This window comes from Thunnus thynnus, chromosome 10, assembly GCF_963924715.1.
Source record: "Thunnus thynnus chromosome 10, fThuThy2.1, whole genome shotgun sequence".
Classification (NCBI taxonomy): Eukaryota; Metazoa; Chordata; class Actinopteri; order Scombriformes; family Scombridae; genus Thunnus; species Thunnus thynnus.
The window spans coordinates 14,408,017-14,428,524 of NC_089526.1; the positions used below are offsets into that span (position 1 = coordinate 14,408,017).

Sequence of the window (20,508 nt, forward strand, 5' to 3'; positions counted from 1 at the left end):
ATTACATGTATAAACATGTCATGCATGAAACGCACGCACTTACATATCATATATTCTGACCTCATTAAGCGCCATTCTATTTATATCAGATATAAAAAAAAACGCACACGCACACACACAAATGCTGCAAATATGTCATTCCATATTCAATTAACTCTCTGCTTCAGGGTAAAGTCATGCATAAGTAACATATAGCAAACTATTTTGACATTAATATTTATGCATCTACTATTTAGCTTCTTGTTGTGGGGGCCTGGGGGACCACAGGTCCTCACATCGCCTCTACTCTTTCTGGGACAAACCTGTACATGAGGATTACATGGAGGGGTGTTCAAAGAGCTTCATGCATGTCTCATTGCGTGACATTAGCATGCTGAATAATTCACCACGACATCCTCAGTTAAGCATTGAGTGCCGTGTTACACACACCTTTCAAGGATTAGTTCGAGCTGAAGCATGATGACCGGGTCTGGTGTGTGTGTGTGTGTGTGTGTGTGTGTGCGCGAGACAAATTTGAACAAAAGAGAGGGACATTTACTGGCAGGTCCACTTGGCAGTAAAAGCCCCTTTATTTAACTCTCAGACAACCCCTCCATATGCACAGAGCGCTACAGCATCTCTGTCATTGGTCCATCTGACGGCAGAAACACTCAAAGTTTGTCCCTGACAGTTTTGAGAAGTGCTGAGTCTGCAATCTGGACCTGAGTGGTGCATTAATGCACGCTGCTGGCCGGTCTCTCACGTCTTCCTGCTCCACTCTGTTTCTTTTACTCACTCTACTTGATACCTTTCCTCCCTTTTCCACCTCCATCTTGTCCCTTGTCTCTCTCACCCTCCCCATCCCGTGTGTATTATTCATCTAAAAAGTGACAGCAGGGTAGGCATGCCCTGTACGTTAAATAAGGAGACCCACGCTGCTCTATTATTGATGCCAGGTCCTCTGTTTGTTTGGGAAGAGCTGTGATACTCAGAGAGAGAGAAAAGGGGAGACAATAGAATTTTAAAAAAAGCAGGATTATAAAACAGGGATGAGAGGAGGATGATAGGAGTGTGTTTATGCATATGAATGTGCTTCTTTCATTCTTTCACCCTCTCTTTTTGTCTATGGTGTGGGTGTAAATGCTCTTTCCTGTTTTGCGGAGGTGACCTGCATTAGTTCATGACTGTCCCCTTTGCCACTGGAGTGTTCACTTCAGCTGAGTGACCCTCTCTCCGCTCTCTCCATCCATTCCTCTTTGCCCAACACTTTTCCTCTCTGTGTGGCCATGCATGCACCGACACTCTCCAGCGCAAAGTGTAGTGCTGTACTTCATGTCACGCCTCTTTGAAGGCACATGTATGCTACTTTGCCACACTACTTTACCCCCACCCTGACACTCAGCAAAGAATTTTGGTGTTAATATTAACATAGGCTTGAGGGGTAGGATTGTGTAAGTGTGTAATATGCCTTAACACCATCCAGGCGTAACAAAGGAAACGTACCCGTAAAGAGTCACAGAGCTCACAGGTAACGGGAAGTCACACAAATACACACACACACACATGCAAACACACATTTTCAAAAAAAAATTCCCACAGTGCCTGCAAGCATTCTCAGCAGCGGTCGGGTCATGTTTTGTCTTTTGTCCACTCATCCACCCATCTCCACCCATCCTTTATATGATCCAGATGCTCCCACCCACAAACAGGCAGTCAAGGACAAGGCCTACACCAAACCATCATTACAAACAACCACAGGGAGAGAGTGATACGCCAAGACACAGAGGCAGCAGGAGCAGTGAGGAAGGAGGGGGATTAACGCGATTCCAGAAATAAGCATGCACATGTCAAAGGGAGTTATCAAAAATTCTCTGGCGGTTAAGCTGAATGAAAGTGGAGCTGCAGCAAACAGTACTTAAACCAGGTTAGATGACAGAGCGACGCCCTCAGTGAATTGCTGAACAGGCAGCAACAGGAACAGGTAACAGGACATTGCTCATCCCACAAAAATTTGCTCTGTCTTGATGACAAGATATTTACAAAAGTAAGACTGATTAGGTTAACTAACTTAAGGAACAGTTTGAACTTTTTGGAAATAGGCTAATTCAATAAACTAATTTCTTGCTGAGATTTAGACAAGAAGATTGATACCACTGTCATGTCTGTGCAATAAATATGAGGCTACATCCAGCAGCTGTTAGCTTAGCTTAGCATAAATACATACAGGAAACTGCTGGCTTGGCTATGTCTGAAGTGAACAAAAACAACTAACCAACACCTATAAAGCTCACTAATGTTATATTTTTTGTTGCTTGTTTTATCCATATAAAAACCAAAGTCTCCTTTACACTTTAGTTTATCATATGAATTAAAGAAACAAGATGAAATGTGTTAATTAGTGAGCCTAACTGTGTGAGAACTGTGTGTTCAGACAGAACGCAGAACAAATTTTAGAGACAGATCGATGGAAAGATGCAAGTAGATGTGAATTTGCCCGGGGTGGCGTGAAATTGAAAATGTTTCAACTTGAGCAAAAACATTTTATGAATCTGCTTCATAAACATACAGAGACGATAAAGGAAAGGAGAGAAGCTGGAAATAACAGAAAAAACCAGAGTTTCTGGGTTCAGCCAGAGGCTGAACTGAACACAAACACACTCACACAGACACAGTCGGTGTGTTTGTTACTAGCTAGCTTACAGCTAATGTACAGTTGGTATTTTGGCTGTTTGGGGTGAATAAATACAAACGGTCCAGCGTTCAAACTCACACAAATGACACATGGCAAAAAATTTGCTTCACTTTCTGTCTGTACACAACTTTAGAGGTGCTGGTAGGTTGATTTTTATTTAGCTTTGGACAGTCAGGCGAGCTGTTTCCCCCTGTTTCCAGTCTTTGTGCTAAACTAGGCTCACTGTCACCTGGCTTTAGCTTCATATACTGTATCTCACAGAGAGAGTGGTATCAATCTTCTCATCAAACTCTCAGCAACAAAGAATAACCGTATTTCCTAAAATGTCAAACCGTTATTTTAGCCTGTTCCGGTATTCCTCTACCTCAGTCTCCTCTCCCTCAGAAAACACATGATTTCAAAACTAAAAACCAGATTACAAACCTTTGGTTGTTGGCCTAGACAGGCTTGGATTTGGCAAGAATCTAAATCATAAAAGAATTTAATAAGGCCCAATAAACGCTGTGGAAAATCTTCTGGGAAAATACTCATCGATGGTGCTAAAGCAGTGAACTAGTTCACTGGAGGGAAATAGGCCTAATATGTGCATAGTGGACATGAAGTATCAAAACCTATGAGCAAAATACAAAAGTTGCCCCCAAACAGAGAAATCTAGACTCCCCCTAAAAGCCAAAGCCAGAACCTGCTACAAACATATTTTCATCACCATCTCCTCCCTTAACAGAAACTAAGAAGAAGGAATGTAAATTTGAGAAGGGCTCAGTAATCTTATTGTATCATTTCTGAATAGCGACGCCTTCAACAATCAAACTTAGCCCTCGCTCCGTTTGGCTGAATCCAACACACAAACTGCCAAGTGCGGCTTTAATGTGAAATTCAAAACTGTAAACTACATTCCAGTGTCACAGAAGTCCATACCACGCGTTCATCTTTCAGTTACATTTTGGCTCTAACTGCTTGCCTGTCCACACGCACAGGCGTATTATCTCTGACGCTATCTGCTTCGACACTGACTGACTCAAAGCAGAGGGTCTTGGCTCGCAGCCCCCCGAGGGCTCCAACCTCCTATATCACAAATGGCAGATGTGTGATTCATTTGAGAAAAAAGCAGCCTAATGTCATTACAGCGCTCTCTCAGCTCACGCTAGCAAATAGAAATGTTATTTTGCTACTCAAAATGAAATGCAAAAACACTGCTAAAAATAAAAGCCTGGTCACACTCTAATGTTGCAGTGTCGATGATGGGGGTGCTGCATCCTTCACTTCCCACCAGCATATGATTTCTCTTTTTCTGCGGCCCGCTGCACATGCAGGCCGGAGGGACAGCAGCAGGAAGCTTTGCAGGGGCTGTTAGTGGCATCCGTCCTGCTGCACTCCCACTGTGACAAGCATGCCATTTATTTTCTTATCACACTTTCTCCAATTTATCTTGTCCTGAAAAGGCGGCTTATTCCACCCTGAAAAAGGATGGTAATCTGCCAAATTAATACCCAATTAAAGCCAGAAACAACTGACGGCAGGAAAGATGGCCTAGATGACCTTAAAGTGAGAATGTCAACATGGCTCGAAGTTGTTACCACCTTTTTTCCTGTTAATGCACAGATAACACGAGCAAATCTTTTCAAATATTTGGATTTTTGTACAGAAAAACATTTTAAACAGTTGTGTTACTCAGAGCCATTTTGGTTTACAGCCTGTTGTTCCATCAAAACTAGAAGCGACTGCCTTCCCGGGGTATGACTTTAAGTTTCACTAATGATAAAAGGTTAATTTCTGGATATGCATAGCTCAGTGAGCATCACTGCAGCTCCACTCATCCATGCCGGAGAAGTGCTGCAGGGGCATCAGGTGTACCTCCTGTGCAGGCCTCCCCTTCTCTTCAGTGCGGTGTGTTAATCCAATGTGAACACGCAATCCTCGACATAGATCCAACCATTTAGAGGCCGGCCATGTGGCTTCACATCAACACCTCACATCAACAATGCATGTGGGCGTACATACCGGCACTTACACAAGCAGCATGTGAAAGTGATAATTCAAAAGCCCTGTCACTCACACACTCTGTAGTTAGTCCGTATGCAAAGAGGCAACCAACTAGCTCTTGTACTCATTCCTGCTACAAATCATTATGTTTTGTGTGTGTGAAAACAGACAAGAATAGGGGGAATACTTCCAAAGCAGCACATAGACAATAAACAATAGAAAGTCAGACAGTGATCATATCACTTAACCATAGCCAGTCAGTCCAGACAGACACATCATTTGCTGCAATCAAAGCCGAGGCAGACGCCAAATCCTCCCTTCGTGACATAACTGGATGTTTCAGTTTATGTGGATTTATATGGACGTCCATGCTATTGGGTTAATACTGTATTATGTAGATCTCTATTTCAATTACACAAACAGAGTCAGTAGGCCAGTAACACCGTGCGGCCTCTCTCACTCTCTATCATTCTGTCTCATCTTTGTCCAGGCCATCTGTTACGAACGTAGCTCGAATCTGTGGCGTGAGGCTGACATATAAGTTACTTCGGTTATAGACCATTACTAACACATGCTGACACACACCTCACAGCAAACTAAAGCCAGCAGGAGATGAGTGCGAACAGGTGTGGTTCTTTCCGACATGCAGCCAGCTCCTTTGAAAGTAATTGCGTGCTGACTGCTGAACCCTCTCAAGTGTTGGGGACGGGATGTATGAGCAGGAGCTATATGTATACTGTAAGCAGACACATGCATGCACCTATAGGGATACACATTCTCACACATAGGCACAAATGCACACACACAAACACACACACATATCAGATCATGGTCACTTTTGGGGACATTACATAGACTTACATTCATTTCCTGGAGACTTACCCTAACCCTAAACATAACCACTGACCCAAAAATCCGCTTTTTCACAATTGGGGACATGGCTTTTGTCCCTAATTGGACAAGCCGTCCCCAATTAACTGGTCCTAAATCTGGAATTTGTCCCCAAAAGTAGCCTATGACAGACCTCTCACACACACACACACACACACACACACTCAGATACAATATAAAGGCAGTTTGAGTCATCAAGTTATCATTGAGATTTCCCAAGTCAGCCCTCTCTGAACTGACAGAACAAGTCATGGATGGAGTCTCACTTAACTACTAGCCTTTCCAGACAGTCTCCCTCTCTCTCCCTCTCTCTCTTTCTCTCTTTCTGTCTGACTGTCTCTCTCACTCACTCTTGTACTTTTAAAGACATATAATATTTCCATTTATATAGACAAAGCGTGGAGAGTTCAGAGCAGAGCGGAGCAGAGCAGAGCAGAGCAGAGGAGACACATCCGTTGAGGAGACTGTGGAGAAAGGGACACTGATTCTGGAAGGGGGGGAGGGCAGTGGAGATCATGAGTGGCACGGGGGGTGGGGGGGGGGGGTGAGGTTGGCCTGGGGGGTCGCCGAGTACACAGGCAAAGAGAAACGGGTTATGCAACTTATTATGCATTTGTGTCCTGCCTTATTTCCATATTCTTTTGTTTGAAGGAGCTTGATAGTCCCCGGCACGCACCTGGCACTTCCATGCCAACAAAGTCCTGTGTGATGTGCTGCCACAGTGACACACACAAGCATGTGCATGCATATGTACATGCACAAAAATACACAAACTAAAACACAGAGGATTGTGTGAACAAGGGGAAAGGTGGTAATTATTCAGGGGGGTCCCAAGCTGGAGGTGGCGCCCAAAAAATCCAGGATGAAGTAGACTTTATCGTGGTGCTTTGGCCTTATGTGCCAATGTTTCACACGTTGTCAGAATGCTCTGAATTCCCAGAGAGTCACATTCTTAGAGACTTATTACAGAAGCATACCAAGTGTCCATCCTGCACTTGTGGGCTCATTACAAGCACATGATGAGAGCGCTGTGTGAACTCTCCATTAACGCACACACACACATACAATCATGGATTAAATGTGAATAAATTCAAGTAAAAGTTACTTCTTACCTTCCTCAGCTGAATTAGGCTGGAAAAACAGACAGAGAGACAGAAAGACACTCCACATCTCCACTACAGAATGACACTGACAGAGAGAGAGGGAGGGAGAGAGCATGAAAGAGAGAGAAAGAGGGAGATAGAGTGAGTGTGTGTGACAGAGAGCGAGAGAGGGGGGTGAGAGAGGGGGTGGAGTCTGTTTGCTCCCTTTATCCGAGAGAGAGAGAGAGAGAGAGAGAGAGAGAGAGAGAGAGAGAAAGAGAGAGAGAGAGGATGGGGGGGTTGTGGATGGATGAATGAATGAGGGAAGGAGAAAAATATTTACAGAGCAAAACAGACAGTGGCACATACGAGACTGAACTGCCAACGGAGGAAGTAAACAAAACGCTGTTGTCAGAGAAACGGGGGAAGAGAACGGGATCAGGAAGAGTGAGAGTGGAGAGGAGAGTGGGAGAGAGTTTTTGTTTATTTGAGAGAAACAAAGAGAGAATCAACAAGAGACAGAGAAAAGAATTGGAGGTGGAAATTTTAATAAACAAGTTTGTCTGGTCTCTGAAACTACTGTCTAGACATGTCTAACGACGTCCGTTCCAGCCCTCTTCTAATACACAGATTTCTGCAAGGCCGCCTGGCAGACTGTGCCTCAAACTGTGGCATCCCTCACATGTCTGGACACACTGCTAACTTGCATTTTTCAAGCTGTGGCATGTGAGGGTGCCCGACTTTTTTCCCTTTTTTTCTGATCTCTCTCAGTTCTACCTTTTATGGAAAATGACTATTATTTAGACACATTTTTGGATGCCCTCCATCCTTCATGTGGCTTCTTCGTCACCCCCACACCCCATCCTCCCCCAACCCACTCGTGTCTCACTCCCCTCTGCCTCTCAGGCACACTCATCGCCTCACAGGATTGCTCATCCAGACAGTATCTAGACACGCACGCACACACACACACACACACACACACACACACATGCAAACACACCACACACTGGGCTGAACACTCCAACCCCCCCCCCCCCCCCCCTCCCTCGGCCCGTGCACGCCACTCGCTGGTCAGACTGCGATACTGCTGCTTGTTGATGGGCTTTCATGCCCCAGTTCACTGCAATGAGTAAGACTTGAGTAGACTCTTGCAGGGAGATGTTGCCTATTGGCTTGACACAGTTAGACGGCCCCATTCCCAGCCAGCCGGGGGCCCTTTACCCAAGGCTCTGTGCTCCGAGGGGCTGAGGTACAGAAGGTTAAGTGAGGGGGGAAATGGATCGTGGTGCTCCATTCATTAAGGAGGGATGTTAAACTTGTTCTGCATGAACTTATTCCTCGCTAATTTGGAAAAAAAACAAAACCCATCCACATAAAAAAACATCAGACGATTAGTTGATAGTTCTATCATCAGAGAATTAAGAGGCTACTTCTGGTAATTAATCATTTAAGATTTTTTTAAGCCCCTTTTACCTAATGCTCAGCTCTTAGTCTGATACTTTTAAATGAGAGCATATCATTTTTGTTATTTATTCTCTTTAACTGCATTGTTTTCTACTTCATACTGTCTGTCCTGCTGCTCTGTTGTTATTGTAGTTGTTGGCTAAAGTTCACTGGCTTCAGCTTATGAAATGTCAATATTTTGTGTTTTCTTCAATCTTCTATCATAGTAAATTGAATATCTTGGGATTTGGGACTGTTGGTGGGACAAAATGAGATTTTAAGATGTCATTGTGGGGTCTGGGAACTTGTGATGGGCATTTTTTGTTATTTTCTGACATTCTATAGTCAAAGTAACTAATCATTCAGTCTGGAAAATAATCCATACATTAAGTCATAAAGAAAATAAAGTGCAACCCTAATGTTTTTTAGTCTCCTTCCCCCCTAATAAATCAAATAAAATCAACAACCTCTAGAAATGCAACTCAACTAGGATTTGATTTCTGTCAAACGAGAACCACTACACTCATAAAACAACAGTAAAGACTTGTAATTTTAAGAGAATGTTTTCTTTAGGACGACAATGTTAAAGTAAATTTTGGAGGGATTCCCCCTTTTAGGTAAATATTCTCTTGAATCTCCATATAGTACTTGTGCTCTGGCTTTGGCTTTTGAAGCTGTGTGACCCAGGAGGAAATCTGACCTCATAACTCCCCCCCACGCATGCAATCCTAAAAACATCAAGTCTGAACTGCACAGCAACAGCAGCCACAGAGAGACTGAATTCTTGTTTTCAATTCATGGTTTTATTTCAGTGTTTCAGAGTTGGTTAGCTCTACAGTGTGTAACTGCGCAGCTAACTGAAGTTTTGCCAAGGTGCAGAGAAGGAAATGGAGTTGTTTGTGCAGAAGTGGGTACCAGACAAAATACCACACAAACCTCTCACACTTTCGCTTAAACACAGAGACAGTGGTTACATTAAATATTTATGGAAACAAACTTGCTTTGACTCATAGCATTATAGCAAGAAAAAAAACCCCAGAAAGCTCTGTTTATGCTCATTATTTAAGTCACACATTCCCTTAAAATATGGACAACTTTATTTCCTTTTTTAGTTTTTCAGTCACTCATATTATTACAGCAGGACAACAGAGATTATAAGAGAAAGACAATAAAGGTCAACTCTTATCTGACTCTCACACACACTCAGCCTTCGTCACTTCTCACTTCTGTTTTCCCAAAATTGTGGCGAAACACCGTAGCATTCACCATAGTAACAGTATTTCTAGAGTGCAAGAGAAATCGGAGTGGATGTAACAGATTTAACAGGATTATGAGCAACAACAAAAATTATACATATCCTAACACACATTTCTATCTAACAGAGAGCCATACATAATATACACAATCATTAGACAGTAGTCCGACTGGCAATGTGAAAATGAAGCACTGTTAAGCTAAAATGTTGAAAAGTGCTTCCTTATCAGTGATGCGACTGTGCAAACATTGACACACAACATTTGTAAGCATGAATAATAGCTGGTCATGATGCAGATGCTGGATACTTGACAAGATAAACACACGATTTCAGACAATGACAAACAATTACAGACAAAAAGACATTTTCTGTGCAGTGAAATAAATACAATTCATTAGCGTTTTTACTCAACATCTCACCACACGTCTAATATCTTGCTTTGACTGAGACACGTATATGCTGATATTTAATCATCAGTGGACTTGAATGTGTTGCAATACATCCCTCAAATGATGAAATACTGTTTAACACTGACAAGGACTTCTGATTTGGTGACCTATAATGCAGTAGCTGCTGCTAGTACGTACAGATGTCAAAAGACTTTCATGTACAGTGGTGGATAAGTGCTTTTCTAAACCATAATAGTTAGAAGCCCTGTAAAACAATTAGCCACCTGAGTTTTGGAGCATCAAAATGCTGCATTGCATTTCATATCCAACTGTTGTAATGCATACTGTAAACAAGTGTCATCCAGTCTGTACGCTGCAGTGAAATAAAAAAATACACAAGGCTAGGTCGTGGTTTTACGAGCAGAAAGCCTGTAAAGAGACTTTGTTAAGGCTTGGCAGTGTTAGACTACATCTCATTGTCATACAAATGATATAGTTCTTACAGGCAGTACCAGTTTACAGAATAGTCCTTGTGTTACTTCTTTATCAGCACAAGCTCTGCTGAGTTCAAACACATAAATACCTACATCATCTACTCTCAGAATGCTTAAATATATTTATTTTAAGTCTATACTCAGTGCTTTTTTGTGCACCTGAAGGGGAGAGAGACTGCTACTGTACAGCACCTCCTCCATGTTTACTTAGGACAACATGTCTCCCTTCCCTAAAACACATCAGGCAGGCAGACAGGACAGCAAGTCAGTCTTTTTGGGTCAAACTACTGGGCTCCAAAACCGGCTTTCCAAGCTTGACCTCAATACGTAAAACCCCAAATCCTACAACCTTTTAACACTGGGGGTAGCTGAGGGCCTGGGGTCTTAACACTGAACATATGTTGATCCTCTTATATGGGAATATATGTGGAGCTGGCACTGGAAATGTCAACAAAAATGAAGTACTGGTAATTCATTTAAGTTTGGCCTGTGCTTAAAGCAGGCTTACTGGGACTTCTATCAATTATTTTAGCATTTGTAACTAGGGAATCTATAAAAAAAAACACTATTTAATTTTTGAAAAGGCACACTAAACAGTATCTTATATCTGCATTAATACACTGAGTTGGCTTTTCTAAACACACTCTGTGGCACTAAGCTGCTCTTTTGTCATTTGCGAGTTATAAAATATAACTCATATCTATGTGCATGAAACCTGTTGTCTTTGTTGTACCCTAAGTTTTCCTTCTTCTTCATGCTCATTGCTTCTCTGGGGGAAGATCCACCATGGGAACCTTTTCTGTTGGGGACATAGGTGCAGGTTCTTTGCTCTCTGGAAGGCCCACGACCACCGCCTCAGGCACCGGGGACTGGGACTGTTTCGCTGCACTGGCAGCGAATCCCTGGGCAATGTCATCAAAGGTCCTTCCTTTGGTCTCAGGCACGCGCAGGAAGGTGAAAATGAAGAACACGATGAGGAAGATCGTGAAGATGATGAAGACATAAGCACCACAAAGTTGCTGAGAGACAAACAGAGAGAGAGATTTTTGTAACAAACTGAAAGACAAATTCAAACTGCTTATAGATCGAGGTGCAGTAAATGTATTCATACCTCCAGTTTAGGAAAACTTATCCCCACCAGGAAGTTGGCGGTCCAGTTAGAGAAACCAGAGACGGCCATGGCAGCAGGTCGAGGACCCTGGGAGAAGAGCTCAGCCACGATGAACCAGGGGATGGGACCTGGACCCATCTCAAAACTGGCAACAAAGCCAAACACAGCCACTATGGCCAGGTAGCTTATAGACTGGTAGTCCGACTGCCAAGAGAGAGAAACAGTGAAACAGTCAGAGGTAAAAATAAACAGAATAACAGAATGATATAAGTAAGGCGTGTTGAGATTTTATTTTTTTAAGCAAAAAGCTCACTGAATTTGAGGATTCTTGCAACGGTCACTCACCACCAAAGAGAGGGAGATAGTCATGAGGATGGCACAGATGGCCATTCCAGCGAGTCCAATCAGGTGTAAGGTCCTTCTCCCGGCCCTTTCAACCAGAAAGAGCTGGTGTCCAAAGAAAAAAGGTGATTAATCAATACTCTAATAAATAGAAAACATAATTGTATTAAGATACCAAACTGTAAGTGTTTAAATAGCATGTAGTCAGACACTTACAGAGACGACAGTAAACACAGTGTTGACGACTCCAGCTCCAATGGTGGCGAAGATAGGCTGAGTTACACCAGCCTTTCTAAAAATGCCTGTGGAGTAGTAAAAGACCTGAAAGGAGAGAAGAAGAAAGAGTTAGTATTATAATGTCTTATGCAGTCTTTAAAAAACATGACAGTGGACGTATACTGTTAAACTAAACCAGCATTAATTGATTTTTTTGTCCACTTGAGGGCAGCGCAATAAGCTGTAAACACAACACTGACATGAAGTATTATCACCTTATACAGCTGATGTTAACAAACAGCTGCTTATTTACACATCCAGCACACATGGAGTTACATTAGCATTTATTGGAGCTTGTTTCTGGCCACCTGGCAAATCTATGTCTAATATTTACTCTCTTTTAGTTCTAGTTTGGTTTCCAGCAACTCCTGAGGGAAATATTAAGCTCTTTAGCTGCTAAATGCTCCACTATGCTCACCAGCTAACCGCTAACTTTGCCTGTCTTCTGTTTGGTGGTGGGCAGGTAGGGTGTAGCATGTTTATGAGATGTTTTTGCAAAAAACAAACAAGATTGATGACAGCAGTGAGAGTGAACACAAACAGTAAAGTTGTGGACCTTAAAACCAAAACAATGAGCTGAAAAATGCTTAAATACCCCATAATGCTAAAGGAAAACTGTATAGTCAGGGGGATAATTTCTTGTGGTTTCATCAAAATGAGCAACCCTCTTTCACATGCAAGTAGTTGTGATCCATTGTTAAAGGGGACATATTATGCTTTTTGTGATTTTCTGTTACTGTTATGATGTCAAACGTCTATGTTAAACATACTCAAAGTTCCAAAACTTGAGGTTAATGTATATAAAATACTCCCTGCGAGTGAAAAGGCAGGGCTTCAGCCTGCCCTACTTCCTCCTCATGATGACGTCAGATTGTTCCTGCATGCCCACAAATGGCCAACTGCTACATAGTCTTTGTTGCTAAGGTTGTTCCACTGGCTGTTCGTGTCGTCAGCTTGCATATTTCGAATTTGATGTATGGATTTATTTGAGAAGTTTCCATTTCAAGTAAAGAACAAGAAAAAGACGTTAAATCCTACTACTACTGTTTGTTTACATAGCCTCGGGAACCAGCAGAAGTCGGCCATGACACAGCTTCCAGGAGCTGGACAACTGGAACAGAGTGGGCTCAGGCTGCACCGAGTATAAAATAAATAAAGTTTTCTTAACTGTAACGTAGCCCCAGAACATAGATAAAGACCTGGAAATGTGCGTGATATGTCCCCTTTAAAATAAAAATATTGATTAGTGCAGCTTTAAGTTTTTGAATAGTTACTCCACTAGCTGCTCCACTATTGAGTGATATAGGTCATCAGTAGTGTTAATGGTCTGCCAGAGTTGAATTGATGTCGCAGCCTCTAGCCCCAGGCTGCAGCAGCAGTGATTGTCAGGCCAGATGCAGCAACCGCTAAAACATTTAGTCAACTCGGTTACATGACCTTTTTAACAAATATCACTGTGCTTCTCTCTATCCATTGACTCTCAGTGGCTTAAATTATTCCACTCAATCTAACATTGCCTGGAGCCACAAAGCATCCTCTGTCATGCGCTTGTCAGAAAAATTTGTATCATTTCAGTGAATGCTCCTTTAAAGATTCATGTTTGAGATCAGTATGGCGAGTTTAAAGGCTGCCCTCACACTTCACTTCATTTAGAATGACATTTGATCATTATATCCCAATCATGGTGCTCCATTATAGGCTATGACGTCTACTCACAGCGTTGATGCCAGACAGCTGCTGAGAGAGCTGGAGGACGATAGCGATAAGGATTGGTTGACGGTAGTTTGGGGAGCGGAAGAGTTCGAGGATGGTCACTTTCTTTTCCATGGCCATCTTCATCCCTTCCTCCTTCATCTCCTGAATATCATCACTCACATCTTCAGAGCCACGCAGACGCACCAGTGCTACAAGGAGAAGAAAGGATGGATGAATTGAGAGGAAGTAAGTATGCAGATATAATGTAAAGTACATCATATTACATGGTAACATTTTAATAAATCACAGGGTCATCTCATCTATAGGACATGCTTCAATCCACAGATCATTAAAAATACATGAGACATTATATAATATATTCAGTTTTATTAAAACCTGATGTCGCCATCTTGTTTAAACTGTCTCAAGACTGACCTTTTCGTGCCTCCTCCTCTTCATTGAGGACGATGAGCAGGTAGCGAGGACTCTCAGGGCAGAAGAGCAGCATGATGCTCTGCAGTACAGCAGGAAGGGCGGTCAGGGCCAGCAGTAGAGGCCACAGAGAGTCTGAACCCAACAGAGACTCCAGACCAAAGATCTAAAACACACAGGCAACAGGAGATGAATCATATAAACCTGATTAAACAAACTCCATTTATTTCTGCTACATTAAATTCTACTTCAGGGTATGTAACCTAATACTAGCACCAATAATATCATCACCATATGACACCCTCGTACCTGTGCCACCAGAATACCAATAACTACACCCAGCTGGTGCAGTGTGCCGAAGGCTCCTCGGAGAGCGGTGGGAGAGATCTCACCCACGTACATGGGTGTCAGTCCCGTGCACAGACCACAGAACACACCAATGACGAACCGGCCGATAATGACCATCTCAAAAGATCGACTCAGGCTCGACAGTCCCATCAGAGCACCTCCCAGTATAGCCAGGACGTTAGATAGAAGCATGGACTTGCGCCTAGTGATGAGACACAAAGAAGAAGTTAGTAAAGACAGAAAAAATCAAGCAACTATAAAAGCATATATATATATATATAAAGTGAGAGTGCTTACGGAAATTTTGTTTTTACTTCTGTAACAGCCACATTTAAGTAATGCCTGCTAACGACCCTGAAAAGGACTTGATTGATTTTACTGTCTGCCATCTTACATTATATCTGATGTATACCTAAAGTTCTCACCTGCCAAACTTGTTGACAATGGCTCCAACAGAGAAGGACCCTATCATGCCTCCCACACTGAAAATGGCCACAGAAAAACTCCACACTATAGTGATGGTGTCCTTGCTGAAAGCCTCCACGTACCGCTCCGTAGACACATTGTGGAAGAAAGTCTGCAATTTCTGTGGAAACCACAGTAAAAAGTGTTAAGGAGTGGCTGATTTTAAGAAAGCATTTGTCTTCTGTGGTTTAACGTCCAAATATTTCAATTAAGGGCTAACAAATGGGACAGAGCATGTTTGAGATGATTTGAGAGTTTTTGACACGTCCACATGGGGGCAGTACAGCTTTTAGCATTGCTATAATGCAATGTGCTCACAACTGACAGACATTAAAAACAGTACGTCTAGAACTACAAGTCAAATTTAGCTCACAAATACAAACTGCCCTACTTGCAAAACCACAGATACAGAAAAACAACATAAAGGTTTTAAAATGATTCACAAAAATGGCAATTAAAAAGTGTCTTTTAAATCTATATGTATATCTATATATGTGATTTTAGTGACTGCTGCAATATTAAAAACAGAACATGAGAGAGGATGTAGATATGAATCTATTATTAATCCTGGAATTATGCCCACTTCTTTAAGGGTTGCCCCAGCTGTGTTAAAACACGAAAACACCAAATGTCCATTATAAGAATTCATCCAGCTGTGTGGCCAGCATGTGACAAACACACACACACCTTTTCTGGGGCGTTGATGACCCCGGTATTGTAGCCAAACTGTAGCGAGCCGATGACTGCTGTGGAAACACAGTAGAGAAGGTACAAGGTTACCTTCTTCTGCTTAGGCTGTTGAGAGACAAAAAGACAAAGAGATATGACATTAAAACAATGAGCGGGTGGAGTTTATGTACAATCATTCCCTCAGTTTGAACGGTGGACATGGCCTGTTCCTGGCTCTATACAAAGCTCTTGTTTATAGTGACACTGGTAATTATACACAATGAGCCTTTCTATATCTGCTCTCCCTCACTGTTTTCAGCTTTCTGCATTAGCAGCTGCAGGCTCACAGCACTGCTGTGAAAGCTAGGTGTTACAACACTGCACGGGCTCCATGATTTACACTTCTGAGGTATTTCTCAGCTAAGTAGCTAAAGACACCCGGAGAGAAAAAGACTGAATCCTATTGTGAATGTTTTTTTCCTGCTGGTTTCGGCATTAAAGTGGGCTTAGCTCATAATAACTAGCTAATACACCGGACATTAATCCCTTGGGGAGTTAAATTTGCAATATGTAAAGATGTCCAACCAAGCAGAACAGAGTAATTGGTTTGAATTAAATTGTAACTCCAAGTCAACTGTGGAGTCGTTCTGTCAAAAATGGAAATCTCAAATCAAAGTTTCACTTTGATTTAAGAGCTTACCAAAGAACTAGATCTCTTTTACATTTACTGTAATGTGAAAGTTATTATTTGCATCCAGAGTCTGATAGTCAAGGGCTAATGCCCAAATAGGCTTATTAATGAAAGGAAATCCATTTTAATCGTCCAATTTAATCCATCTATTTTCTAAATCTGCCTGTTTCAACACTAACTCAACTATGCAGCATGAGTGAAACATTTAGTGTATCCACCAGCAAATTAATACATTGCCTAGAACAATTTGTAATCGCAGTAAAGTACAAAAACAGACACATTGAGCTTTGTCCCACCGTTTTACTGTACATGGTATCGCTATCTGCACAGATAGCTATAATAGAGTTCCTCAAATGTAATGAAACGGCATGTTCATTAGGGAACAAACAAGCCTCAATATGAGCTGAATTTTGAAATCAAAGGGCAGTTCAAAGAGTTTCCCTCTCCTGAAATGAACTGTCTGCTCTTTCATCTGCTTAGCCTCTTTCTTTTTTGATTTACTATGTTTTAGCTTAAAATATTTGTGGCCATTAAGTTAGCAGTAACCACCACATGGCTCAGAAGGAGATAGCACATAGCAGAAAGAAATGAATTACTTGAGAAAAATTATACTGGACTGATAACAGAGAATGTGAGATAGTGATAGTTTTAATCAGGCTATAGAGGGTCATCATGGCCTTGTCTCACTAAAGTACTAAAACAAGATGAACGTCAGTGTTACAGTTTGTTTTTTTAGTCTCTGTGGCACACAGGAAATGCTGTCTGCATGATAAAGTGCCAGCGTACGGGAAATACAAACTGCTAGTATTAAAACAAATGCATGATAAAGATATACAGAGAAAAAGAGGGAGACGAACAAATTAAATGCAGTTACATGCATGTCATCTTTGACTTTTGCCTCTAGTTCATTTCAGGCAACCTGACAGGAGGGTAGAAAACATGTCTGGTTTGCCTGGGGTGCAGCACAGTCCGATCGTACTGGAGATTAGCAAAAAACCCTACATGTGGGCGTGTATCTTAATGCGTGTGAGAAGGATCATCCTGTGCAGAAGTATCAGTTGCATTTGCAGCGACATGCTGATGTTGAGTAAGAATTAGACATCTGCATTCTTAAATCACCCTTTTGCTATATATGTAGGGAGTGGCCGACTGAGGAAGGCACATTATGTATATTATGACTATCAAGTGACTGAATCAGACGGTGTATAGGCTTGTTCTGGGGAATGTAGTTGCACAAGCATGTATTTATTATATTTATGTGTGTTTTATGCTAGTGTCTGTGTTATGTAGGTTATTTGTCAAATCAACAGCAAAGCAAAAACTGTAGCTCTACTGTATGCCTGCAGCTGTATTCTTCAAAATTTAGAATACATAGGTTAAATTTGTGTTTGCGTTTTGTGAGAGTGTGTACGACTAATGAATGAACGTTTAATATTCTGCTAATGGTCACGGCATTAATAAAGTTGCATTCATTCAGTTATCTGCTTAGAATTAAAAGAGTGATACAAACACTGACAACTCAAAAACAACAACAAAAGAATGGAAATTTGAACATTTACACTTCCATAACAACTGGGCAAACCCAATCTTCTGATGAAGATCGTGTGATATGATCCAAATCTCCAGAATAGCTACTAAATGGACCTTGTTTTCTCAACAGCTGTTCGGGGGGTCAAGAATTAACTTTGTTCCGTAGTTACTAGACTACAGTATCTTGTTTTGTAAATGTATGTAGTTATATTTGTCTCATTTTTACTCTAATATTAAACAGTAGGGATGTGCAGAGGACCCAGTATTTGTATTTGTATCTGTATTTGTTGAGGAAGCAAAATTATTTGAATTTGGAATTATGCATCCATCTTCCTCAACACTCAACTTCCGCATTCATGTAATTTTGAAATTTTTCTTAAGAAAAGGTTTACAAAATTCAGTACTTCTCTTTCTCACCTGCGTTACGCAATAAGTTTTCTTTCTCCTCTGATCTTTTTGTCTAAAATATATTTAAACTTTCTTTTTATCATGAACTTGATCTTTGGTTTTCAATGCTCATTTTGTGCAAACATTTTGTACCTTAGTCAAACCTTTTGCAGTGCATGCTAATATTCACTGTGACTGGGTAGGCAGTTATACCAACACAGTTGGCGTGTGTATGTATGTTGAGTAATGGAGATGAAGAAACTGCATGCAACATGTTTCGAAAGACAAAGTGCAGGGAGGGCATGCAAAGGCTTCAGCACAGGTTTGGAGATAGCGCGCATTTTTTATGTAACTTAATGTATTTTTTTATGATGTGAAAGACACTAACTCTCTTGTGTTGCACATGATCACTGTTCCTATTCTTATTACCAGTAGTCAAACCTCGCTTCCACTTTTCAAGATCTCTTTTCGTCATATTAGTACTCGTTCAACCCACCTTCTCTACCTAGCGTGCCAAACAAAAGTGAGATACTAAAACACAATCAAGTTCAAACTTGCCACCCAACAGTCCAAGTTCCCACTCTTTCACTCTTAGTCATGTCCTGAAACGTTCTGCTCTCATCCCCAAGTTCCTCCCCTTACCAGAAAGGAAAAGTACAGGATTGGCAACCTGTGACTCGTAAATACCACACTCGTATTCATTAGGAGGTGCTGGCTACAAAACAGGCTCAGAATAACTAAACAATGGCAAAAGCCTGGCCGACACTCTTCCTCAGGAAATACTGGGAATTGGGAATTGTATAGACAGCTTAAATTAATGTGTATATTTGAAGAAAAATACAGTAATCTACAGAAATTGTGAAGCAGTGGTTTAAGCTCAGAAAAATAATACATGTCAAAACAAAACTAACAACCCGTTCAGCAATAGAAGTAACAAACACTTATATTTACCTTATCATCCTCCATCCGCTCCATCTTTGCTGCTTGTTGGAAGATATTCAGAAGACAACTACTTCAGATCACAAGTTGAAGTTTATCACGGAAGGAGCAGGCTCTTATTCCAGATGAGCACACACCTCTGTGCACACAGTCAGCAGACGAACCTGAAAATAAACAAACATGACAACCATATGTGACAACCTTATAAGGAATTTCTTTCTAGAATAAAGCATCAGAGTATTTAAATGGATCCCGTTGTTAACGTCTATCAACCACAGACCTAATGGACTCAGATGGTGTGAAGCACTCTTCAGTCCAGACAGCTGAAGCACTTTTCTGCTCTCGCTGAATTCAACAGGAGTCCAAAATGACAGTAAACCCCTCCCTGTTTCCGTGTTCACCCTCCTCTTCGGCTCTCACTAATTATGAAATTAAACAAGAGAAAAGTGATGTAACTCGGTCCCTTCAAATTAAATTACTGTCGCTTTAGTTATTTTTATCAATACAAAGCATAAAATAAAATAACATCTGAGATTGGACAGCAGAAACTTCAGTTATCCACATTGTGCGTACGGAGCTGAGGTGATGCTCGGGATGGACTTTAATTATTAAATAAAGTTTTATCACGAGCAGGTGGCTACTTTTATCCTAGTAATATTTTAATAACTCTACAGACATTGAATTCAGCAGCTCAAATTAGCACGAGTGACATTTTTTCAAAATGACAAACCACATGAATGACTCTGTGTGATGAATAAAAATAAATGTTTGTTTACCGTTATTTTGAAAGTTGTCAGTCTTTATGTAGCTTTCCAATAATCCTTTCCAGATCTGTTTGCTATGTCAAATGTTCAGCCCTCAATCCTCTCTGTGTGTTTTTATAGAAACTGGTACAAGATCACTGACACGTTTCTGTGATTTGACCTCCCTTATACAGATGTTACACCCCACGTGTGTAAAAAAAAAAGCGCAGGCGAGATTTCCGATCCAGTCCAGTCACCTCTGATGAAATTCAGTCGTATTGGCGATGGCAGCTGCGCAGATGCATTTCCGCTCAGCTGAAGAAAGGGGACGTGCTCGAGCGAGCGTACAGCAGAGAGGAGGAGAACAAACGGTGCCGGTGAAAGGAGTCTCTGTGCTGCTGCTGGCCCGTCGGCTGCCCACCGGGGGCGCGAGAACAAAAGGCAATGAGCGCGGAGTCCAGATACAAAGCCTGGTCATGCAGAAATCATGAGACCGGCTCAGTGGGTGGCAAACAAACGGGGAGTCCTTCTAATTCTTCATCAACTATTTCTAATCTTCATAGCCCACCTAAACCCCCGGGTGGAATTTGACATGTTCTCCAGAAAAATGCGAGGCCCCTTGGCCATTTTTAAATCCACTTGGAGAGCAGAGTGGGTTCTTCTTTTAGT

General features: G+C 41.6%; 2 protein-coding genes across 2 annotated transcripts in view; both read right to left on the reverse strand.

The window, feature by feature from the left end:
• ephb6 (eph receptor B6) overlaps positions 1-6,763 on the reverse strand; it is a 40,574-nt gene extending 33,811 nt beyond the window's left edge. Inside the window, exon 1 of the mRNA XM_067601247.1 lies at positions 6,658-6,763. Within this exon, the coding sequence (XP_067457348.1) occupies positions 6,658-6,763 (106 nt within the window). The remainder of the gene's footprint in view (positions 1-6,657) is intronic.
• A 2,091-nt stretch (positions 6,764-8,854) lies between these two features.
• On the reverse strand, positions 8,855-20,119 carry slc2a3b (solute carrier family 2 member 3b). Its single transcript, XM_067601248.1, has 12 exons — positions 19,873-20,119; positions 19,377-19,515; positions 19,109-19,260; positions 15,568-15,675; positions 14,841-15,001; positions 14,377-14,617; positions 14,071-14,233; positions 13,657-13,844; positions 11,881-11,985; positions 11,668-11,769; positions 11,323-11,526; positions 8,855-11,230 (listed from the first exon to the last, which is right to left on the reverse strand). Exons 3-12 carry the CDS (start codon positions 19,130-19,132, stop codon positions 10,970-10,972), a joined length of 1,557 nt encoding a protein of 518 aa, XP_067457349.1. The 5' UTR covers positions 19,133-19,260; positions 19,377-19,515; positions 19,873-20,119; the 3' UTR covers positions 8,855-10,969.
• Positions 20,120-20,508: the final 389 nt, after the last annotated feature.